Here is a 26,020-nt window from a genome sequence, read left to right on the forward strand (position 1 = left end):
GCTTACCTGCATCCGACGAAGTGGGTACTCACCCACGAAAGCTCATGCTCTAAAACGTCTGTTAGTCTATAAGGTGCCACAGGATTCTTTGCTGCTTTTACAGATCCAGACTAACACAGCTACCCCTCTGATACTTGTAAAGACATTGTTAAGGCTGCAGAGTTAAGCATTGAGAAATAAGGAAATGACAAGGTTAAGGATGTCAAGTATCAGAGGAGTAGCTGTATTGGTCTGTATCCACAAAAACAACAAGGAGTCGCGTGGCACTTTAAAGACTAACAGATTTATTTTGGCATAAGCTTTCGTGGGTAAAAAACTCACTTCTTCAGATGCATGGAGTGAAAATTACAGATGCATTATGCCTGCATCTGTAATTTTGAAGAAGTGGGTTTTTTATCCACGAAAGCTTATGCCCAAATAAATCTATTAGTCTTTAAGGTGCCACCGGACTCCTCGTGGTTTTTAAGGTTAGGGATGCACCTGCAACCTTAACTCTGCCCTCAACAGTGCAATGTTAACTTACATGATCACATACTGTTCTGTTTCTCAGATAATACAATACAATAAAATGTACAGTGTGGTATCATAGCATTTATTTCTCATTCTTGCAAATTGGGTCATTGTTATAATGGTCTAGTTTTTTTTTTTATTGAGTTGGACTACTGGGACACTTACTGGGGTTACCCGAGGTGTCTGGGGTGAATCACTACCAACTGCTTACAGCGGGAGGGAGTCTTGTTCCTGCCCACAAGGAGAAACTCTCTCCAGCCACCAGCTAGCTGCTGGCAGCACAAGCTGTTCCCGGCTATACAAGCGCTTCTCTTTGCCTCTGCAAGCTAGCAATTTACACACCCCACTCTGTTACTCTGGAGTACCAAGTTCCCTATCTTCTGGACACCCTCAATAACACCGATCCACTGCCTCCATTCAGTTCACCCCCACTTCAGCAGTTTCACCTCAGTTCAACACTCTTCTTGGCACGAGGCACTCAGATGGTATCTATAGTAAAACCAAATTAAAGTTTATTTACGCAAGCATGAAATAAAGATTCAAAATACAGGCACGTAAAAGGATTGGAAACATCAGGCTACAGGTAAAAGAAAAGCATAAGACAAACTATAGTTACTGTAGTTGTAGTTATTAAGTTACTTTCCTGTCTGATAAGGTGTTTCACACTCAAATGAGTGCTAAAAAACGCTTGTACAGTCTAGAAAGCTGGGATCTACCATTCATGAGACAACCCCTGTTGGCAGAGTCACTCCTCTGTAATCCTCCCTGTCCTCTTTTTTCTTCTCTTACACAGCTACAGACTATTGTCCTTCAACCCACGGCTCCCCTGTTCAGAGATTTTTATTGGGGTTCTTTTGTCTTTGAAAATGCTGAAGACTGCATCTGGCCTAGACTATAAACACAAACGGGTCAGTCCACGGATGTCCCTTGTTCTCATGTTGAGTAGGTCAGGTCTCAAGTGATAGGTTTCACTCCCAACAGAGGTTTGTTTTTTTTCCCCATACAAGTCTCTTTATACACCTTAGAGATATAAAAAGTACTAAAAATACCAATCCAGTTTACCTAAAGAAACCAGCTCAGAAGGATGGGGATCGAGGCTCTTTGTTGGAACACAGTATTCTACTGTTACATAGCTCTAAAATTGTGCAAACATCTCACAATAACTGTGACAATCAGCTAGTTCTCAGCTTTCAGCAGAGACTATCCATGACTCCCCCTTTGGTGAAATATTGAGAAGATGGTTTGGGGTAATATACTTGTCTGAGCATGTCTGTGTCACAACTACTTATACAACAAGCTCTCTTTTTCAGTGGGGTCTGTATGTTAATCATTTAGTCAGCAGCCATATAATATTCAATTTATTTTCAACCAGCAGTAATCTTCATCAGGTGCATATGAGCTAATGAGGTAATCAACTATGACTGTAGTTTACCAGCTAATTTAGGTAGTCAACATATGCCATCTTATCTTCATTCTTTGCTCTGTGTTATACCTAATCTGTAGAATCATAGAGTCAGAACTGGAAGGGACCTCGAGAGGTCATCTAGTCCAGTCCCCTGCAGTTTGTTTTATAAAAATGGTGTGCTGTGTAGTTGTCTCATAAATGACCACACGTATTCTCTTTATTTGCCATACACTGAGTAGTACACAGTACAACAAGGTGCTACACCTGTATCTAAAGTTATAAAACAAAACCCCTGCTTATTATACATATTGCATTTTTTGAATATATAATATCTGATCACATAATTAACAATTGGGAGCACAGTTTAGAATAGTGTTTTGGACTACTGGGCCTCACTATAGTTACTCTGGTTTTACACCAGCTGAGGATCTAGCCCTAAATTTTCATACATTCATAGAATTAAAGGCCAGAAAGGACCATTAGATTATCTAATCTGACCTGTGTAACCTGTTAACGGGCCACTCTACCTTGAATGGCCCCTTATAATATGTGCTAATTACTTATGCTAAACAATCTGTTCCACCTTGCTGTGATGCTTAGAGTACCTTTCCCAGACCTGAGGAAGAGCTCTTTGTGGGTCAAAAGCTTCTCTCTCTCACCAGTAGAAGTTGGTCCAGTAAAAGATATTACCTCACCCACCTTGTCTCTGTATAACACAGGTTATTAAATTTCACCCACTAACCTCAGTATTGAGCGCATAACTTGTGTTTGACTAAAGTGTAATTCAAAGTGCATCATTTTATTTCAAGAGCTTTAACATAAAAGTCCCATTATATGAAAGAGTCCATAGTAATATTTAATTGAGGAGTATAAAATCAAAATTCTGATTTGAGCAGAAGTCTGATTTCAAGGGCTTCATATCTGCAGCATTATAAGATATTGGCATTAGGGACTGTACTTAGTAGCAGATATTTTGGAATTCCCAAGTGTGCCTTGTGCTCTATTCTGTGTTGGCCAATTAACAAACGTGGTCTGAAAGGAGTCATGTCAGTCAGCCTTAATTGTGAGGATGGTGGTTGCTGCTGGAGTCTTCAAAGCAGTTGGGCTATTAAGAGGGAACAGAGAGGGAGATACTCTGGTCTTCTTCAGGAATGTAGAAGGATCCCTGTACAAACTGAAACAAGTAGAGTTAAATTTCTTACCCAAGAGCACTTTAAACATTTCAGAGAAATCACTTCATTAGCTGTTTTTTGCCCCCGCTATCGATTCACACAAATTTATCACACTGAAGAAAGCTAGTGTCTGTGTTTCTAATCTGGTGTTACAGCGTGGATGGCTTCTTAATACATGCAATATAATAATATGTATATTAATAGAACCAAACATGGAAGGAAAAACTAAAGTTGCACATCACTGTTGGCCTGCAGGCCCAGGGCCGCCCAGAGGATTCTGGGGGCCCGGGGTCTTCGGCGGCGGGGGGCCCCTTCCGTTCCGGGACCCGCCGCTGAAGTGCAGCCCGGTCTTCGGCGGTAATTCGGCGGGGGGGGAGTCCCCGCCGCGGGTCTTCGGGGCACTTCGGCGGCGGGTCCCTGAACGGAAGGGCCCCCCGCCGCCGCAGACCGGGCTGCGCTTCGGCGGCGGGTCCCGCTTCCCCCCCGCCCCGGCCCCAGCCTCTTACCCCCGGCTCCCTCCTCACCCGGAGTCTCAGCGCCTTGCCGGAACAGCCGCAGCGTGTGGCCGGCGGGGCCTGAGCTCCGTCCCGCTCAGAGCCGCGTGGTGATGGGACGGGGCTGGGAGCTCCACGCCGAGCGGAGGGAGCTGAGCTCAGCCCGGAGCTCCCAGCCCCGCCCCCTGACCACACGGCTCTGAGCGGGGCGGGGCTCAGGGGCCCCAGCGGAGACTCGGCGCTTGATGCACTGAGGCTCCAGGAGCGGGGCGGAGGCGGGAGCCTCCGCTGTTCTCTTGGGGGCCCCTGCGGAGCCCGGGGCCTGGGGCAAATTGCCCCCTTTGCCCCCCCCTCTGGGCGGCCCTGTGCAGCCTCTTCCCATTAGTGCCTTATGCCTAATGCACCTTCACTGATTTCCTCTCTCATTGCTTGCTGCCTATGCTGGCAGTACATTCCTCACCACCATGGTAAACGCACGCGTGCCCTGAAACAGGGCAGTGAGGGCAACTCTGGCATTCTTTACTCGCTGCCTCTTTCTGGCTTTGCTGCATTACAACTTACACTATATGACCAAGGTCATATATTTGAGGAATGCAATCAAGGAGGAGAAGAGGAACCCCAATGACTTTTGTACAGCGATCAGTGCTTGAAGGGTGCCTAGGAAGGTAATTGCACAAAAAATGTCAGGGGTGAGGCCCCTTTTAAAGTTCAGATTGAAGAGTCTCTTCAGGCTCCAATTTCTCTGATTCTGGCATGAACTAGTGCATGATTCATCATGTTGTCGTGCAATATCCTATAACATGCTCCTTCTCACACATTCTTCAGGTAGCAAAGGATGACCGAAGTGATGTTGAATCCAGTTCGGATGAGGATGATTCAGTACCTCGTTCAAATAATCCACACAACACTACCACCACAAATGGGACCAGTGGTGCCAACGGGACAAATGGATATCTTACTGGTAGCACTTGTTCAGAGGACCATTAAGCCTTGAGCTAACTCATGAAACATGAACAAAGTGAACTCTTTACTACTAGAAGTAAATAATAAGTTGTGAATGCAGTTTCTTCATATATCTCGGCATCAGAAAAAAAATTAGAAGTATCAAAGCATACTGATAGTGCACTGCCATATTTCCTGTTGTGAACAAAAAGACACACCATTCTGTATATGTAGGCATGCTATACATGTATGTAATTGACACAATGGGAGCAGTATTTTTATTTGTACTGTCTTAGAATATTATTTATTTTGAATATGTTTGGGGACTTATGGATAAAGGGAATGTCCTTACTCTTTTGCTCTTTAGATTCTCAGTAGTGGAGACCGACACGCTAAGATCTCTTCGGTCCATTCCTGTTGCCCAGTCTTCTATAAGTAGTAGTCTGCTTGATTTTTCACTTACAGTAAGCTACAACAAGGCTTTACAGATTCTAGCTCCGCTCCAGAAAGTTTTGCTATCTTTGTGTTTTAAAGTGCTAGTTTTGAAATCACCTCTGAAATCACAGTGGCCATTTCACCAAGGTAAAGTTTTAAAATGATGGATTAATATTTTAAATAGTGTCTAATGTGGTCAATTATCAATTCAGACAAATCTGTAGTTATTGTAGGGTATTACTTTAGCATTGTTTTAAACTCAATTGGTGGTTAATTGCATTAGAATAGACTTGATTACTTGTTCAAATACACAAGATACCTTTATGTCAACAGCAATGATAAACTCGTACTTGAAGTATAGTTCTGCTTTGCAAGTTTTAACTCTACAGACTTCAGTTTCTTGCATAAATTTCATGCTGAGAGATGATTCAGTGTCAGAAGAGAGAGGTTTGCTGATGTCCACTGTTGTAAATCCAGAATTCATTCTTGAATTTGAGGATTTGTTCCTTTGAGCTGGAAAGGATGAGAGCAGTGGCACAATGACAAAACTGCAGCTGAATGTTCATTGCTTCAACTGACAGGATTCAGTGGAGATCTTGTTCTTATCATTCCAGATTTTTTGTCATTCAGAAGTGGGGGGGACCACAGAATGTTCTGCACTACCAGACCCAGAGAAGTTTATTCATAGCAAACTTCTAGGGTGCTTCAGTATTTTTTATTGAACCTACAAATAAAGCTGTAAAATTTTGCTCTACTATTCAACCTGAGATTTATGAGTAGGGGCAAACTGTGCTCCCAAAGGAGTCAGTGTGAGTAGAAATAGACTGTTCCTTTTTTGATATGATCATCAGTTTGTGGAAAATCCTTGGGTGAAGTATTGCAAAGAGGACCTCTTTAGTCTTCTGTGCTATCAACGGCAGTGCCAGCAGTAGGAGTGTTTCTGGGGAACAGTCTCTGTGCATTTTCAACAGTGTTGCATGTGTGTGCACAGAAGAAATGTACATATAGACCAAAGAAATTTAGAAAGAGGTAGGAAGGACTAAACCAGAAAATCATCTGTTGCATTACCAGGGGTGAGAGCGCTTCTCTTCAGCAGGAGCAATGTGAGCCAGAAAATAGTTTTGTTTCCTCACACTGTGCAAGTATCAAAATGCAGATGATTTCTCAGGCCGTAGAGTATTATTATTAGTGGCTTTATTCCATATGAATGGTACTGAAAAAAGCTACAAGACCATTTATTTCTTTTGAAAGATTGATATTTATCCCAACTCTTTACCTAGTTAGTGTTTTGTGCTGGTTCTTGAAAGTCTCTGGAATCATCATTATGTACAAAGGCCCTTAGTACTAGCCAAAAATGTGCAGACAGTACAGGCAAGACATCAAGAGTAAAAATGGCCCTTCCACTTCAGGGAGGATAAATGCAAGAATAATGGCAGAGAGTAGGAGATGGAAGGAAAGGCAAATGCACTACTAGTCTGTACAGAAAATACCCTGCATATGAGATCTGAAATGGTACGCTGATGTTGGGATTATATAGAGAGAGATTTTATGGTGAGACTATATTAATGGGATATAGTGAATTAAAAATTATAATCTCTGAAAGGCCAACTGCCAAGACTATCATTAAGAATAAAGGCTTAAACGTTGCTGTTCAGTGGAGTAGATGGCTGCCTCTGTTGGACTATGTACCTTATGCAAAAAAAGGTGTAAGAAGAAGAATGTCTCAGAAAAGTTTAGGAATTCTTGAAACTCCAAAGCTCTAGAATGCTGGTAAATTTTTCATTTTATCTAAGGATGCAGTCTTGTTTTAAAATAGCAATGTACATATGATACCAGCACCACGTCAGTATCTGGTAGAGAGATTAATTAGAGGTTCCACCTCCCCTCCTGTACAGTCATGCAAGAGTCATCACAATCTGTCCTTTACGTCAGGTGTATCCCACTCATTTCATTAGCAACCCTCTCCGGCTGTCCTAGACATTCTGAGTCCTATTAGCATGAAATAGGACTCTAATTAAGATGTATTTGCATGAGGAAGATGTGATATTAAAAGTGGGTAGTTGGAAAAATAGGGATGGGGATCAGAATGTATCAAGAGCTTTGCTAACCATTACTGAACCATTGCTAGACATTCAATCCACAGTATTTGAGGGAACTGGGAAATTCATTGAATTTCTCCCATCTTTATCAGACCGGACCAAAAGGTTTTGTTGAACATGCTTTACAGTATTGTTCTGGGTCATTACGTCAGTTGACAGGAGTCAAAACAGTTCTGACTCAGCCTTTGCAGAAGAACAGTGTTTCACTCCATGAAGAGAGTGGCATACATTCAAAATATTTTGTATTTGAACCTGTGCTTATGTTCTTGCATTGAGAGAGATTGTAATGGGGATGGAACACTTTTGATGGCTGTTGTATATTTCTTGGGTAATGATGTATTTCACAAAACTTGTAAAGAGATTTGACCTGTAAATGGTTCACACAGCTGTGTATAATTGCAAAGGATTGGAAGGTTGTGTACATCAGTACATATCACAGCATCATTATCCAGTTCCTATAGAAACAAGAATTTGTATTCCCACTATATATTAGTATTTTCAAGCTCTTCGCCTCCTAATGAGCTATTTATCATTTTTACCTCACTTCAACTTCTATGCTCCCTTTTTTGTAGTATGTTAAGAGACACTGAGGTTGGAATAGGTAAGTAGAAAAATGAAAAAGCAACATATAGACTTTATTAACAAATAGTCAGAATTTGTCTTCTGTTTCTAATTATCCCTGACACATAGTAAACTAAGATTCAGTTCTTGTTGCATTTACTCTGTTTTAGCATTGACATGCAATACACAAAAAGGAAAGCAGATGGTTTTAATCAAAAGCTGAGAGTCCTAGAATATGCTAAAGATCTAGTCAATCAAAGAAATAGGGGTGGAATTTAGATTCATCTGAGTCTTGACCAAGGTTATGTTTGTCAGTTCTAAAATACCAAAAAGTGACTCATGCTGTTTCCTTGTTGCCATTTTGTAGATATTTCTATGGATTATTCCATTTAATGTTTCCAGCAGAGGTAGAATGGAGCGCAGCTTCCCTCTATATGCATCCAGATGTACATACTTCAACCTGGCAGCAAATCTTTGTGAACATTCAGCATAGTCACTAATGCCAAAACCCCTTTTCAGAGAACCAGACACGTGCACAAAAAGCTTCACATACTTTCAAGTGGTTCTTGTGTTAAATCTGAGTCCATCGGGAGTGACAGAAAGTCACTATGTGGCTATGAACACAACACTATTTAAAAAAAAAATTGCTCTGCAACCAAATGCCATTGATAATCAACATAAGTGTCTCTGGCTAGATACTACACATAGGCTACACAGAATTTTCTAGTTAGAAATCCAATGCCTGTATTATTCATCTCACTTAACTGCACATCATTATTCCAACCTCCTGTAATTCTCAATGAAAGACAGGATGCCATTGGTTTTCTACTGTTGATACTTTGATATTTTTTTAAAAAATCCTGTTTGCTAAAGTTCATTCTTTGTATATTTCCAGTTAGCTACTAGTGAGATTTGTGAGAGAGGATCTGTCGAACACTTTGTACCCTTCATTGTAACATAGACCAGAATAGACCCAACCTCACAGTGTACTGTAAATTACAGTTGCCTTGAAACCACAAAGCAAAATCAGTTTGTATTATTTATATGCTTTGAGTGCTTTTGGTTTAGAAATGGGACCTAATGGGAATTTTACAAAGACAGTTGTTTTTTTAAACAATGGTGGAAGTTTGGAAAAGTTGACATACATATAGATCCTTTACATTGTAAGGGTTTCTGATTGTAGTTGCAATGAAAACACAGTGTTTGAGTGCGTCTGTACTGAGTTCTCCATTTTTGAAATAGCTTCAAGTTCTAATAATGGAGGAAACCGTGTATATATTATGGTGTGACATTTTGGAACCCCATCAAGCGTAGAGCTTTAATGAGCAGACCTGTCAACCTGTAAACCAAAGTGATCTGTAATTTTCTGTAGATCTTTCCTGGTCTAAAATGATCTATAGAATAAAAACACATACATTCTGGGTCCCATAGAGTTTTGACTCCCTTTAGCTGGGTCCATGAATTCTTTATTTTCATACACATTAGCAACGTTATACGTGCTTTTTATCTGCAGAGCCAGTGTGGGACGGATGAGACAATTTCACCTGTGTTTTCATGACAGTTCTGTACTTCAGCAACTCTCTCAGAAATACATGTTAGAATTCCACTGTCCGAAGTACAGCTCTATATTAAGTAGTTAGAATTCTTTTATGCATAGATATCGTGCAAAACTTTGGGAGTTACTTTGTGTTTTGTTGTTTTTCAGTTTTATTTTTAATATGGAAACAATCAATATTGTGAATTATTTTAATTTGGAGACAATTTCATAATAAACATAAGCATTAGGAATGTAATGTCAATTTCCTTCTCGGTTCTATGAAATGAAAACGTAGTATTTGCAGTGTCCGTGATACCATTTCCTAGCTCCTGGGTTGTTACCCACAGTACACACTCCAACACTTTTTTCAGCAGTCCCATGTATGCTTTTAGTTCTGTATATCTGTGGGAAGTTGTTTATGGTATTTTATGGAATTCAAGTAAATGAGAAAAAAGTACACGTGGAAAGGCATCCAACTTGAGGCGCTTGGAAGGGGTCTGCTTGGTTCAGACAGTGGGTCAGGGCTGCCTGGGCGGGGTTCAAGTGGAGCAATTTGCCCTGGGCCCCACAGGGGCCCCGCGAGCCCTGGCCCGGTGGCAGTCCGGGTCTTCGGCAGCATTTTGGCTGCGGGGGGCCCTTCAGTGCTGCCAAAGACACCAAGCGACTGAAGGGCCCCCTGCCGCCGAAATGCCACCGAAGACCCGGACCGCCGCCGGGTGAGTACAAGCGCCGCAGCTCCCCTGCTTTGTCCCAGGCTCCCTGAATCCTCTGGGCAGCCCTGGAGTGGGTGCTCAGCAATCAGAGTCACTTTGGGAAATCTTGGCCCCTGTTTAAAAAATGTACAAAAGAAAAAGGGAGAACTCATCACTGCCTCACTTGTCTCCCTCACCAACCGAAGTTGGTCCAATAACCTTGTCTCTCCGATACCACACGCTGGTATCTGTCTACACTAGGCTAAATCTTATTTAAATGTCCCTGGTGTAGTTGCAGCAGCTACTGTTAGCATCATATGATTTAGGCTTCACAGAGCAGGTTTAATTGACTTGGAGTTTAAAAGGTCTGTGATCACAGAAGCAACGTCTCCTCTAGGCTCCCAGTGTTGCTATAACCAACACAGCTGCACCAACGTTTGCATAGGTGAGAACTTTTTTTAGAAAGTGTCCGTAGAGTAGACAGGCTGGCTTACTGATTTATGAGAAGATCTCCATTTTTCACTACTGATCTCATAGAGCAAAAGAGAACAAGCTTTTATTATAACGTGGAGAACTGTGGCTATGTAAGAATGCAGTGAGCTGGGAACACTGCTCTGTGTTCTCCCAAGGAAAACCCACAAAAGACTGGGCATCGGGCAACGTCTGATAAAGTGTCAATGAATGAGGCGGGATCACGCAAGATGGGACTTGAGGCCCAAAAGCCTGGCCTGAGCCTTGCAGAGAATGAGACAAGCACCCCCATAATGCAGGCATCACATGTATAAAAACCTTCACCTATCATTTGCTGTTTCACCTCGGTAATGAATGCAGAAATGGGGGGGGGCGTTATATAATAATTAAATAGCTAATCACCACAATGAATATACCTACATGATCAAATCTACACATCAGAGGGTACGTCTGCACTACGCGCTGGGGGTGTGGTTCCCCAGCTCTGCTACACACATTTGCGCTAGTTCCCGTCGAGCTAGCGCAGGTGTAAATAGCAGCACGGTAGCACAGGTAGTGGCAGCAGAGGCACGGCCAGGGCCAGATTTCCACTTAGGCACAGTAGGCACATGCCTAGGGACGCCGGCCTTCTAGGGGCACCTAAACGTAAAAAGTGGGTTAAAGGTTAATACCTACATGGTTTAAAGTGGTTAGGGTGAGCAGGGTGAGCGTCCGAGTCAGCCTGCCCGGGGGCACCGTGAGCATGGCTGGGTGGAACAGCTGCAGAAGGTGCTGGGACCCTGGGAGTGTCCCAGCCACTGCCCAATCTCAGCCGCTCCGCTGCCTCCACCCTGTGCCGGGGAAGGACAGGGAGAGGCATGGCCAGCACCTCATTCACTTGCACGAGCAGAGCCAGAGTGTGGCTGCCGCGCCAGGCTCCAGGAGGGACAGAAGACACCCTGGGATCGCTCGCAATGGGGAGAGGTATGGTCCCCTCCTTGCACTTCACCTGGGGCAGGTGGGTTGCTCGGCTCGGGCTGGCAGTGCCGTGCATGGCGGAGGGTCTTGTGCCTTCCCAGGGAGGCTGTGCCCTGGCCAGGGCTGGCTCTACCATTTTTGCTGCCCCAAGCAAAAAAAAAAAAGCCACCCAAACTGCCAAAGCAAAAAAAAAAAAAAAACCGCCCGGACTGTGCCACCCCAAGAATGGACGGAATGCCGCCCCTTCGCATGTGCCGCCCCAGGCACGTGCTTCCTCCGCTGGTACCTGGAGCCGGCCCTGGCCCTCCTCTGCTGCCCCGGGGCTGCTCCGCCTGTGTAGAGGGGTGGCTAGGGGTGGCAGCACTGCTTTGAGGGGCTGCTGTGGGGAGGAACAGGGTCAGTTCTGGAGCGGGGGGGCAGAGACACGGGAGTGCTGGGGAAGGTGGAGCAGGGAGAACTCGGCTGGGGAGGTTGGGGGTGGGGCAGGCTGGGAGCAGTGAGTGAGGCAGGGGAGATCTGGGGGACTGGGGCAGGTTGGGAACAGGCAGAGAAGGGGACAAGGGGGAAAGATGATTTTAGGGTTTGGGCAATGGGGTCAGAGGTTATGGAACCAGCAGTGCTGGCATTGGTTGGGGGGGGGTATATTTTACACAACACATGAAGGTCAGCTGTAGGCAGGGTGCTGAAGATGCTGTGCCTAGAGGCACATAATGTGTAAATCCGGCCCTGGGAATGGCTGAGTCCTGCCGAATACATACCCACCAGATTCAGGTGCGTTTGTACTCTGCACAGCTCAGCCTGCTGATGCTGCAGCTACGTGAGCTACCGCAGCTGCAGGACTATTTGTATGTGTGCTAGCTCACATAGAAGGTCCTTTCATGGTTGAGAACTGGTTAAAAGACAGGGAACAAAGGGTAGGAATTAAAAGGTAAATTCTCAGAATGGAGAGGGGTAACTAGTGGTGTTCCCCAAGGGTCAGTCATAGGACCAATCCTATTCAACTTATTCATAAATGATCGCGAGAAAGGGATAAAAAGTGAGGTGGCAAAGTTTGCAGATGATACTAAACTGCTCAAGATAGTTAAGACCAAAGCAGACTGTGAAGAACTTCAAAAAGATCTCACAAAACTAAGTGATTTGGCAACAAAATGGCAAATGAAATTTAATGTGGATAAATGTAAAGTAATGCACATTGGGAAAAATAACCCCAACTATACATACAACATGATGGGGGCTAATTTAGCTACGACGAATCAGGAAAAAGATCTTGGAGTCATCATGGATAGTTCTCTGAAGATGTCCATGCAGTGTGCAGAGGTGGTCAAAAAAGCATACAGGATGTTAGGAATCATTAAAAAGAGGATAGAGAATAAGAAGGAGAATATATTATTGCCCTTAGATAAATCGATGGTACGCCCGCATCTTGAATACTGCATACAGATGTGGTCTCCTCATCTAAAAAAAGATACACTGGCATTAGAAAAGGTTCAGAGAAGGGCAACTAAAATGATTAGGGGTTTGGAATGGGTCCCATATGAGGAGGGATTAAAGAGGCTAGGACTTTTCAGCTTGGAAAAGAGGAGACCAAGGGGGGATATGATAGAGGTATATAAAATCATGAGTGATGTGGAGAAAGTAGATAAGGAAAAGTTATTTACTTATTCCCATAATACAAGAACTAGGGGTCACCAAATGAAATTAATGGGCAGCAGATTTAAAACAAATAAAAGGAAGTTCTTCTTCACGCAGCGCACAGTCAACTTGTGGAACTCCTTACCTGAGGAGGTTGTGAAGGCTAGGACTATAACAGCATTTAAAAGAGAACTGGATAAATTCATGGAGGTTAAGTCCATGAATGGCTATTAGCCAGGATGGGTAAGAATGGTGTCCCTAGCCTCTGTTTGTCAGAGGATGGAGATGGATGGCAGGAGAGAGATCACTTGATCATTACTCCCTCTGGGGCACCTGGCATTGGCCACTGTCGGTAGACAGATACTGGGCTAGATGGACCTTTGGTCTGACCCAGTATGGCCGTTCTTAATGAGAACTAGCGCAAGTACATGTATGCGACCTGGTGAATCCCTACCCCAGCTCGTAGTGTAGACATAGCCTTTAAGTACACTAGCATACAATTTTTTTTAAATGTATAATTTAAGTCCTTGCTTGTCTAGGAATTCCATTAAGAGGTTTAATTCTGCAGGAGTTTGTCCCATATAGTGTGTATAACATCTAGCACTGGCCATGGCCTATATGCCCCCTCCACGTACACAGCATGGTGGAAAGCCAGCAGCATGCATGGCAAATGGCTGGAGATAATGTGGAGGGGACCTGAGGTTCCCCAGTATACTGCCCCTGAGCCCACAGAATTCCCTTTGCACACAGAATGCAATGTTAAGTATCAGAGGGGTGGCTGTGTTAGTTTGGATCAGTAAAAGCAGCAAAGAGTCCTGTGGCACCTTATAGACTGATAGATGTACTGGAACATAAGCTTTCGTGGGTGAATACCCACTTCGTCGGATGCAACGTTGTCACTCGGATCTTGGTGCAGCTGCTGGGAGAGGAACAGAAGATTCATGCTTCTTTCGGACAAGGGCTAAAACCCTGTGGCAAACAGCCATAGACATGGCTACTTGTCAGACCAGTGGTAGCACTACACTATGGCTTGACTTCAGGTGGAGGGAATCAAAATGTGCAGCCATGCTGGGGAAGCCAGTTGCTGCTGTCTCAATAGCTAGCCATGCCACTTTAAGTGGAAGCCCTGGAATCTGCATGGAGGGATTTCTGCTCTGGTGAGGTACCCACCATGGTAGGGGCAAGGATTGCCCATAGACCCTTATCCTTTGCTGAGCGTTCTGGCTTCCTCCCTGCACCTTCTGTGCAGCCGCCATTAAGCAATGCATTTATAGCACCAAAACCTAGCAGTTTTGCAGGTAGGGTAAGTTGAACTCATCAGTGGTTTCTGTGAGGAAGGAGACCTTCTGTGTTTGTGTGTAGGGAAGGTCCAGAATGGGTTTTGGTAATAAAGCCATTGCTTTTTCCCTTCAGTTTTTATTAAACTTAACCACAATGTTTACAGTCTTACATAAATTGGTGTAATTAGTGACAAGTAATGTAAATAGGATTCCTCTTGCATACACACATTCATACATGCCAAAACTAATAACCTCACCCTGGCCTTTAACAAAATGTATATTGTCCATTTCTATTTTTTCATTTTAACAAGGAGCCTCAAAGGTGAGCACATTAAACCTTGAATGGTGTAAGACAGGAGGGCATGAATATTTCTGGAAGTGACAAATTATGAAGCTAGAATGCAATTTGGGCTAATTTAGCTATGCAAAATCTCACCAATTATTATGCTTCCCTCTGGAACTTAAAATCTTAGATCACAGCTGTTTAAAAAATGCATTGTTAATTAGTTGCCCATTAGTCTTCATATTCTAAGGCTTATTCAAATTTAAGTTAATTTGCTTTATGCAAATCAAATTATTTGACTTCCATTTATATTCTCCATTAACACCTGGAGCCTTAAGATTGATCCCTGTGAAACTTGGCTATAAGCTCATCGTATATTAAGGGCTAGAATTTGCCTGGCAGTTGAACAGATGAGCAGGCTGCCTCCCACTGTGTGCCTCCTTCCTGAGGCTCAGGACCAGGTACCGTCTCTGCTTTGGAAGCACCAGAATTGCTCCCTAGAGTAAAGCCACTGCAATGGGGGGCAGGGCCATGGATCATCAAACATGGGACAGCATGCATAGTCCCTGTACCTCCCGGAGCTGTGGGCAGATTGTGTCTCCACACTGCCTCCCTGGCTGACTGCTAGTCACAGTCTAGCGCTAAAAGAGCCTATTGACACTGAGGCTGGTTTGAAGCGAGAGGTGACATAAATGCCTAGAGTCAGCCCAGAAAGAGAAGCAGAAGATGATCTCCGACAGACAGGAGATCACATTTGTGAAGTTCAAAGGTGATGCTAAAGTAGGAGGGGTTGCAAATCACAGGTGAGACAAGGGAAATAATACTTAAGAGACCTAGAAAGATCAGGTACGTGGGCAAAATAACAAACTGTGAATCAGCTTTGAGAAATGCACTCTGGGAGAAAGGAACCCCACATAGAGATTCAGTGGGAGGAAGAAATTGAAAAGCAGGAATGATGAAAGAGTCTCAAGGATAATAAGAAAAACAAATCAGGCCTGAGTTTGCAATGCAAGATGGTGGCAAAAATATGCCAATGAAATTTTGAGCAGCTGTGAAGAGGCACATCATGAAGCTCTGTACACTATGGGGTGATGGCTCCTGTAGTGCAACTCTCACTTCTGAGTACCTCATTAACAGAAGGATATTGGCAAACTAAAAGGAATTCCAAGAACAGCGACCAAAATGATAAGTGGGACTGACTAATCATAGAATCATAGAATATCAGGGATGGAAGGGACCTCAGGAGGTCATCTAGTCCAACCCCCCGCTCAAAGCAGGACCAATTCCCAACTAAATCATCCCAGCCAGGGCTTCCTCAGGCCTGACCTTAAAAACCTCTAAGGAAGGAGATTCCACCACCAAGCTAAGGCGCCAAACCTGCAATATTTGGCACACAAATGGCCTGCCCAGAGCCCCAAGTTACTCAATGTGGTGCCGTGTGAGTACAGCAGTCTGCACACAGGAAGTCAGAGGATCAGGGCCTTAATATAGACCTTGTCTAAGCTGCAACTAAGAAACACCTGAGAGTCTGAGTTAGTATGTGAATACTACTAATTGTAACAGCCAGGATGGAGTGGAATTATTTCATGTGGTACAAGGAGCCGTAGCTGGGAGTAAAGGAAATTACGTGAGGAGAAAACGTAAGCTGAATAGCAGAAAAAAACATCTTGACAGCGAGCAATGTTAGACTCTGAAATACTCCACCACATGATGTGGTGGAAGGGAAAAGAGCTATAGGGAAAAAATCCTGCCTGACAGAGGCTAAATGACTCAGGTGCTTCTTCCTGCTGTTTCTATAATTCTGTGATGCAGTGAAATGCTATAACGATTAACTACATGATGGAAAGACCATTGCTAAATTCATTATTTGAATTTATTAGTGTGATGGTATAGTTACAATTACCGCTTCTTATCCTCCAAGCACTTTAGAAGAATGTTACTTAATCCTCTCAGGAAGACCTGCATTCTTCTCTGAGAGGGCTGTACACTGATTCTGCACAGGCATAAATGAGTATGTACAGGGTAAGGCAATGGAGAGTGGCGAGACCTTAACACACTAATTCAGACTAATACAATCAATGGGCCACAAAACTTCAAACAAAGATGGAATAAAGCCTACAGGCCTTGATTCACTGAGAAGATCTGGCTGCTTTGTGCCACTCTGCTCAAGCAAAGCAGCCGTAAACCGGGCTTAACTGGCTGGTGGAGATGGGTTTACAGCTGCTTTTGCACTGTTGGAATAGTACAAGACAGCCAGAGGTTATCAGTAAAACTGGCCCTGTGCCTGTGAGGAGAGCAAGGGAAGGCTTTGCAGAAGAAGAGGCAGAGCTGGGAATTGGAGCACCAGACTGCTGTTACTGATTGCTAGAACTAGTATCAACTGACAGAGGGAAAGCAAAGCACACTGCATCTGATTTACCACTCTGTTACTTCAGGCTTATGCCTATGTATCACCATTAAAATCATTACTGTGAAACTGAAATAGTGCATTGGTGAATGAGACCCATTCTGTAGTTTAATTAGAAAAGTAAGGGGACTACAATTCTGCTTGATTTATACCTCATTTATTAAGAAAAACATCAGCTCAGTTCTTCGTAGATACTTTTCCCCATCTGCATCACTTTCTGCTTTGGATCTTGTTACATTACCAGGAAATACAGGGAGTCTCTTCCCCAGGTATCTTTATTGTATTTTGTTGGCAATATGGCATTGGCATTATATAATCCACCTTTGAAACCCAGGAAACACCCAGTTTTTATAGCAGGCTCCAGTATGGTGAGTAACCTTGTGGTGGGTATTTTATATGTCAATGGAGTCTTGCTTCCTAATGTTTGCATCTGCGTCATCAGAAACTCACTATCATTAAGTGTTTCTGTCATGAGGGAGATTGGTTTCATCGAAAAGTAACATATGTACCAAATAATAACAAAAGGGGGTGTGTAGAGTTGCCATTGATTCCAACATGTTTTTGCAGCCTTTTAATTTTATTGACAATGTTTTCTCTGAGCAATGTTGTAGAATCCCGTGGGGGGAGGGGGAAGATGATCGTTAGAGAACTCAGTCATGTTGTAAAGTCTGCTCTCTGCTGGATATTAGAGTAATAGGTGCATATAATAGATTAAAAAATGGGGATGTGAGATTGAACACTTCCTACTGCATGTTAACTTGCCTCATTTTACGTAGTGTTGTATATGTTTCTACTAGAAAAAGAAAACACAACATTTTATATAAAATATGTACAGATCAAATGCAAGGAAATTTTCTCATAAATAAGATTTCACTCACCAGAGCCTCCTTTTGGTCCACATTAAGGAAAGACTAACAAGGAGGAAGTTACATAAACAGCAAAATCATCCCTGATTTTTAAGGCTGTGTTTACAATACATACATGTATATTGATGGTATAGGCTGTGTGCCGCTCTCCACTGCAATACATATAAAATGTTCATTGTATGGGCAGAGTTTGTCTTCATAAAGTCCACAATGAGGAGGATCAGGAATAAGTCAGTTATTACCTAATTATATGAAAACTTCTAACAGAGACAACTTCATAAAGGCTGAACTTGAAGGTAAGAGTTAGCCGCCAGACCTCCTTGGCTGCACCAGATCTCATAAGCCAGGCAGGGTCTGTACTTGGAGGAGTGTTGCAGAAAGTGATATTAATGATTCAGTAAACGACACCCTTCCTTCTGAGTCAATATTGGATCCCTGTCTAAGTTCAGGGCACTGCTGAGGTGCCATCTTTCAAATGCTGAGTGGTTTAAATTTCCTAAGGCAATTTTCATTAGCCCCAGTATCCTGGCTCAGTTTCAGTGAGTAATTACATTCTGTCTGTAGTTTTAGTTGGATAAGACACTTTCTGTCTTACACTGTAATGCAGTGTGGCTGCTAGCTGTTGAACAACTGTAGCATTTCACAGAGCTGACTGCATTTCAGTGGAGGGTGAAGTCATTTCTCCAGAAATGATCCTGGGAAGGGTGTTGAGTACTTGAGAATATATATCCTGGTACATCAAATCCCAGGCTGGTAAAGAACATTATTGTATATGCCCTACTTCACTCGGGACACTGCCCTGCTCTGTGGAAGTCATGTGCCAGATTTTCCATTCTGCAAGTTCCCGTTGTGCTGTTTATCCAGTGCAAAGTGAACTCTCACTAGCCAGACATTGCTCCTGGAGAATTCCCCTCATGCAAAGAGAATCTCTTCTCCACCTATGTAAAGCTGGCAAAGGCAGCTCTGCTGGTCACGACCACTGCCTCCCAAACATGAGCTGCACAGCCTGGCATAGTGGGGGTTAAGGAGGCAGGGAGGGGAAGCAGGTGTGGAGAAGAGGCAAGGGGAAGGGGGCATGGTGGAGTGAGGCTCTGCTACACCAGATTCTCTGCTGGGAGAAGTACTTCCACTAACAGTATCACTGAAAACTTTACTGGGGTACAGCAGGGAACCAAGCCCAATGTCAGATTCCCACTGACTTCCATGGGAGCAGGATCAGACATTAGTTTAATATATTGTATCAAATGTCAATACATACAAGTCAGGCCCTCTGTATTTCTTCAGTACTTCTGGTTTTTTTTACAAAAATACATTTTATAGTGTATTCTCATGCTGATGCATAGAGATACACACAGTGGAACTTACATACATTTTCATTTTCTATATTAGAAGAAAAATTCAAAAACATCAATCCTACTGGATTTTTTTTAATTTATGGATAACAATGATGTTTCTGTAGTGACATTTAAAATTGAAAGTTGGGTCAAGAAAGAAGTGAACAGCAAAACAGCAATTCTACTGTACACCCCAGCTATTCCTGGAATACAAAGGAACCTTCCTAAGCCCAAGAATGCATCCTATACAAATGTGCTAGGCAATACCTTTGTCATTCACAGCTAATACTTCTGCACACATCTCCTAATTGTATGTTGTGTTTCAGTATGACAGAGGGTACCAAGATCTAAAAGCGTTTTCGAAAAACAAAGAGAATTTCTGCAAACAGCTCCGGTTTGTTCTCCAGCAAAGGTACGTGGGCTCAACAGCAATTAGTTACAGAGACAACGTTTGCTGCTCTGATATATGTGTATATATAATGTGTGTATGTACATATATACGCACACGTTTGAGCTTCTTTAAATGAGACAAGTCATGATTTGAAGGATCAATTTCAGGGCAGCCTTTACTTTGCCTTGCAGATTAATAGTAGGTGCACCCCAGTCCTCGAGCCCCTTTGAAATATTCCCGTGGAGTGTCCAGCCCCTTTATCCAATGAACACTTACAGTCATACCATGTCTGCTGTCCCCACGGGAACAGTGTACACTACAGCGTGTGTGATTCAAATCAGGATCAGCTCCTTCTCCAATAGCACAGCACTGAGATGTATTTATAATTAAAACAACCAGTTGATTATCCAAGGTATAAGATTCAAGAGATAGTGAATAAGAATAATGCAAACATACGGATTATAGATAAAAGAAAATCATAGCATGATACCTGGCGACTAAACTTAACAAGCTAACCTTCTATCTAAAGAAGTTTATCTCACCACAAATCAGGCAAGACCTACCACTGCAATGCAGCACATATTCAGCTTCCTTTGTAGGGCAGATTTGCATGCTGGCTGTACATCATTTCTGAACACTTGGAAGTTGATAGGGAATAACTTAGTATTTCTGGAACTGCAGTAAATCTAACATAGACTTTGATACCTCTACAAAATGGCCAGTTTGAATCTGGGTGGCAAATCAAACCACAAGCCTTGTCCAATTGTCTATCAGTTGAGAGAAATGGAAATTCCATGCAGCTGAGGTTCAGTGGTTCCAAAAGTTAACACAGTCTGATAATTGCTTGGCCATGGGCTGTCTTGCCTTAATTAGGCAAAGTTTTGTGATCTACCTACATGAAAAAAATCAACCTGAAATTCAACAGCAAAATGCAATTCTTAATTAAATTTGAAAATAAATATTTAATCACCTCTGCCATTTATTAATCTAGTCAGCAGCTCTCTTTCTAATCTGGGCTCTTTTTAAAGAGCGTCTTCCTTTTTAATTACACTTCTCCTCCTAAAGTGGCTTTGAAAGAGCTGCTTCTTGCCAGCAACACAAAAGCTTGTCGTTTTACAGACATGTTTGCGGAAGCTGGCAAAATAAATTTGCTCTCATCTGGTCTTCATTTAATTTAAGGAGGTATCTTAGTGAGCTCTCCTGCAGCGCTTTTCATCCAGAGATTCTCAACGTGCTCTAACAATAGAGGGAAATAGCATTGTCATCATTTTACAGATGGGGAAACTGAGGCAAAGCCTCTTAAGTCCCACTCTAGTGCCCTATCCACTGGGCCACTCTACCCCTGCGCGCTCTCTCACTCGCTCTTTTACTTGGACAGGTGGGTACATTAAGTGCCAACCTCAAAAGAGAAAAAATCAGTAGGTAGGTAGGCACTTCTCAGCACCCAGGAAATGGACAGCAATTGCACAATTAAACACATTCTCTAAATAGTGAGCCGGTGCCTGAGGCTGTTCCCCTAGCCACTGGAATTCTAAGAGTAACTGCAGAGCTGAGCCCATTATCACCTTTTTGCTCATACAATCAATGCTGCTCTGGATTCCCATGATTATTATTACACACTCTATTCACTATGCCAGATTGACTAGCCTCCATCCAAGTGTAGGGTGCAGGGACACGGCAGCGCCAAAGAGGGTAAGATATTTGTCTTAATGGCAACAAAATTCAAAGTCACACAAAACGTGCATGGTGTTGGTTTTGTCATGAACACAAATGCAGTCCAGAGTCACTAAAATGGTCATAATTTTCAATGTGTTGAAAAACATCTCAGCTGCTTTTCTGAACAGGTGAGTGTATCTCGCACCCATTGGGCCAAATTCTGCCCTCACACAGTGTATATCCATGTTAAGCCAGCAGAATTTAGCCCAATCCATTTATGGGGAACAAGACCAGGCAAACTTCATGCTCCAAGCTTGGTTCTGAGCTCACTTCCACCAGTGTAAATCAGGAGTATGATCATGGAAGTCAAGGGAGCTATATTGGTGTAATACCAGTGCAAGGGCCAGATCCATCTCCCAGTGTTCAATAGGACTGACACCCATGGAAGCAGGAGCAGGCCCTAAATGAGGAGAGACTCAGGCCCCACATGGGGGTTTGAATTGTCTCAGGTCCCTTTTACTTTATTCCAGGAGATACAGGTTTATCATGTATATGATCCTCTTGCGAATCCCACTGCCACAGAGCACCAATAAGACATACTTGCCTGCCGATGCAGAAGAGCAACAGAGAAATTGAACAAGACCATTTTTGTCCTTGTGAAAATATTACCCTGATAATGCTGCCAACATCAGTTGCATCTTGCTGTGTAAATTCTGGCTGCCTGAGTCAGACCCTCAGTATGCAGGACCAGGATTTTTGGTATATTTCAGTAGTGGGCGGTGAGGGCTGTTCAGAGATTTGGGTTTCTTTTCCTCATTTGTGTTTTTGAGACTGTTTCAACTTTGACGCGGGATGGAAACTTAGCCTCCGAACCTGTACAGAGTGCGACCCTGGCGTTTCAGAGCGTAGACCACATCCATGGCAGTCACAGTCTTCCGCTTAGCGTGTTCAGTGTAAGTAACAGCATCGCGGATGACGTTCTCTAGAAACACTTTCAGCACTCCTCGGGTCTCTTCGTAAATCAATCCAGAAATACGCTTCACACCACCACGCCGCGCCAAACGACGAATAGCTGGCTTCGTAATACCTTGAATGTTATCACAGAGCACCTTGCGATGGCGCTTAGCGCCTCCCTTTCCCAAGCCCTTACCACCTTTGCCGCGACCAGACATGATACCACGACCTTAAAGTCCAGGCTCCTTCCCTTTCCTTCACTCTCTTGTCTCTTTGTCAGGCTCCCTCTCTTCATATTCTGTTTCCCCTGTTCTGCACCAAGAACCCATGTTGATAAATTACATTTTGGTGAGAGCCGGCAGGCATGGCTGAGGGATGTAAACCAATTTTCTCATGTAAATTACATGAACGTTGGATACAACGGGGCATAACTATTTCATGATGGTGCATTAGCAGAACACTTAGACAGGGTTATATCTGCTTCAATGCCATTCCATGCAGCCTGGATTACAAGAATTATGGACCAATATGGGTGACGACTGGAACCTGAAATGACAGATAATTGCTGCAATACTGCGGATGACTGTTCTTAGGGTTGCACATCAGAGGAGGTTTTTTTGAAGATCTGTTCTTTGGAAAAGTAATTTTACCAGCTTGCTTCCCTGACTTTACAAACTGAGTATGGGAGGCAGGACTTTGTCAGAGCAAGCCCAAACATCTCATGTGAGCTACCTGTCCTATTGATTGACACTACCTTTACACTTTATACTTTTATCTTTAAAAGCCTTTTCCATGACAAATGGTCTAAACTGCTTTCTGCCCTCTGCTGTTTTAGAGTGCCTGTCCTGTATTGTATTGTTTGTTGCGTGCATTGGAGTAGCACAAATATAGCACTTTTCATTTTTGGAATGCTTTAAACACATTGAGCCACCTTCATCCCTGGTGTATCCCCAATGTAGACACTATTCTGAGTCACACTACAGATACTGTAAGTACATATCATGATAGAACCCCAACAAGTAATTACCATTATCCCTATTTTACAAATGGGGAAACTGAGGCAGGGAGGTTAAGTGACTTGCTTCCAGTCACAAAGCAGTGGGTACCAGAGACACTGCTTGAGAGCTCATAGCTCCTAGGCATGTGCTCAGGCCACTGGGCTATAGCTCTCTGCACTACTGGCTGTCTACTAAAATGACTTTTTCTTGTAGCTTAGTTTACAGCTTGATCAAAAAGGTAATCAGAAGTAAGTGTTCATTAAATGTGCTACGGATTTCACTTCTGCACAACTGAATTAGCTGTAAATTTATGCCAACCTCTTTTTACAAGTAGACAGATCATTTTAATTACTCTCAAATGTAATTAAAGCCTGTTAAACATTACCCTCTCCACTGAGAGATACAGTAGTTATTACATACTCAGCATTGTTCCCTAGCACTTTGCCAGGTAAAGAGTTTGCTACATATACTGGAAAGCTTAGTCTGTCATGAGAACATTCATTTATGCTGGGATTGCTATTATGCATATGCAATCTAAACAGAGGGCGAGCAGATCTCAAAATAATAGCCTGCATAATGGCATGTTGAAATACTTGTTTACATATTAAATCCCTGAGCTTCTCTACTCCTGGTGCTGGAAAATGTTTGACAATAAATCCCAAAGGAATTCTGGACCTTCCATACCTAGTGGGTAGAACAAGAGGAGTCCTCCAGTACTGAGGATCCTGGCCCATGATAAGGCTGAGAAGATGCCATAAGTCGGCAGCTGTCTATTGTGCCCTACCCATTGCCTCCTGAGGCTATTTTGCAATACTTGCTCTAATAATTATCTATGCTACAGGTGAGGCAACGGGATTACCCAACGAAGGATCATAGATCCCAGAGGCAGAGATCCTCTGGTTCTGGGTTCAGCCAGCTGGCCCACCCTCCCCCGCATCTGGCAAGAGCCCATTTTAACTTCTGTGTCCAGAGAAGTGATCCAGTTGTGACCTCTCCAGCTCTGTCCCTCCTATTCAGGGACAGGCTAGCTCATTGTTAGTGGTTGGGACTCAATTACCATGGACAATAGGATCCTAAGCACCATTATATCAGGTTATGCTATACAGCTTCTCCCCATCTTTTCTCCCCACTCTCTTACCCCATCCCTCTTCAGGGATCCATCTCACGAGATATTGCTCCTCAAGCAGGTTCAGTCCCTACTAGCTTTGGGAGCTGTAGAGGAAGTTCTCCTGCTGCATCAGAGTCAGGGATTCTGCTCCTGGTATTTTCTGGTTCCCAATCCCAAGGGAGGGGTGAAACTTATTCTCAACCTTTGCAACCTCAACAAATACATCAGATACACAAGATTCTGGATGGTTGCTCTAGTAACTATCCTCCCTGCGTTAAATCCCAATGACTGGTTTGCTTTTCTGGAGCTTCAGGACACTTATTTTCATGTAGCAATTCTCCCGAGCCACAAGAGGTGTCTTCAGTTTGTTGTGGCGGACCAGCACTATCAGTACACCATGCTCCCCTTTGGTCTGTCTTCGGCTCCTCGGGTTTTTTACCAAATGCATGATTGTGGTAGCAGTGTACCTCAGAAAGAAGGGACTTCATATCTTCTCATATCTGGATGATGTGTTACTGAGAGGCAAGTCCAGAGAAGTCCTCTCTCATGCTCATGTCGTCTCTCGTGCTACGCTTACTCAATCATCTGAGTCTCATCCTGAACAGCAGGAAGTCGACATTGGTCCCAACTCAAAGAGTCGAGTGCATGGAGGCCCTGACAGACAGCATTTCTGCCGACTGACTGATTCACCACCTTTGTCTGGAGCTGCAGTCTCAGCCCTCGACCACAGCTCAAGTATGCTTGAAGTTGTTAGATCATAAATCTGCCTGCACACAAGTAGTCCAATTTGCCAAGCTGTGCCTATATCCTCTTCATATGTGGCTGAACTCAGTCTATTGTCTGAATCACCATCCCTTGGACAGTCTGGTCTGACTTCCCCTGCTGATCTTGGACTCCTTCTGACAGTGGACAGTGCAGGTCTGACACCAAGCATCGTACAGTCCATTTTTTAACGATGAGGCATCCCAATGATTGCCCTATTTGCCACCAGAGACAACAAGAAATGCTGGCTGGTTTGCTCCCATGGGGAGCCTCAATCCAAGGCTCCCTGACTGAAGCTTTTCACTTAAGTTGGGAATTGGCACTTCCGTTTGGGTTTCCTCCTTTTCCAATCATCCCTCAGGTCATTCTCAAGCTGAAATTGGACCAGGCCAAACTCATTCTCATTACCCCAGGCTGGCTGAGGCAATGCTGGTTCTCTGACCTACTTGTGTTATCAATCTGACCTCCCACATCCCTTCCTCTTCATCCTGACCTCCTGACTCAGCATGACAGTCAAGTTTTGCATCTGACACTAAGCTCCCTGCATCTCAGTGTGGATGCTGCATGATTAAAAGAAGAGGAACAATGTTTGGAGGCAGTTCAACAAGTCCTGCTCAGTAGCAGGAAACCCTTCACTAGCATGACCTATTTGGCCAAGTGGAAGTGGTTCTCGGTATGGTCATTGGCCCAGGGAGTTCAGCCTAGGCCTGCTTGTATCCAGGACTTCTTGGAGAATCTGTTACCTTCAGTCTTCTGGTTTCACACTAAGTTCATTGAGAGTGCAAGTTTGGCATTTTATCCGCTCAACCAGGGGAAGCTGGTGTTCTTGAATGCCATGGTAGCAACATTCTTGTCTCTACCCACCAGTGAAAGAACATGGGACCTTGTCCTAGTGGCTCTTACTGATCTTCTGTTCGAACCTCTGGTAACTTCCTCTCTCCCTTCTGTGCCAGAAAACTGCCTTCCTCATGGCAATAACATCTGCAAGGAGAGCATGTGAATTGCAGGCCATGATGCCAGAGCCTCTTGACACACAGTTTTCCAAAGACAAAGTGTCACTGCAGCCATGCCATA

General features: G+C 43.6%; 2 protein-coding genes across 4 annotated transcripts in view; one reads left to right on the forward strand and one right to left on the reverse strand.

The window, feature by feature from the left end:
- Nucleotides 1-26,020, forward strand: part of CERS6 (ceramide synthase 6) — a 235,840-nt gene that overhangs the window by 206,062 nt on the left and 3,758 nt on the right. For 2 of the 3 annotated variants that reach the window (XR_006582637.1, XR_006582638.1), the window contains exon 10: nt 19,404-19,489. Coding sequence is in view for 1 of the 3 variants with exons in the window: in XM_045032350.1 (XP_044888285.1) it covers nt 4,407-4,568 (162 nt within the window). In the remaining 2 variants the exon portion in view is untranslated. Of the gene's footprint in view, nt 1-4,406; nt 9,407-19,403; nt 19,490-26,020 lie in introns of those variants that run through there. The other variant, XM_045032350.1, reaches the window with a different exon arrangement.
- LOC123378491 (histone H4-like) lies at nt 21,985-22,296 on the reverse strand. Its single transcript, XM_045032351.1, has one exon. It carries the CDS (start codon nt 22,294-22,296, stop codon nt 21,985-21,987), a length of 312 nt encoding a protein of 103 aa, XP_044888286.1.

Source organism: Mauremys mutica, chromosome 10, assembly GCF_020497125.1.
Source record: "Mauremys mutica isolate MM-2020 ecotype Southern chromosome 10, ASM2049712v1, whole genome shotgun sequence".
Lineage (NCBI taxonomy): Eukaryota > Metazoa > Chordata > Testudines > Geoemydidae > Mauremys > Mauremys mutica.

Bases quoted from the DNA above. Each gene is read 5' to 3' on its own strand.
- LOC123378491 (XM_045032351.1), bottom strand. From the start codon at position 22,296: ATGTCTGGTCGCGGCAAAGGTGGTAAGGGCTTGGGAAAGGGAGGCGCT.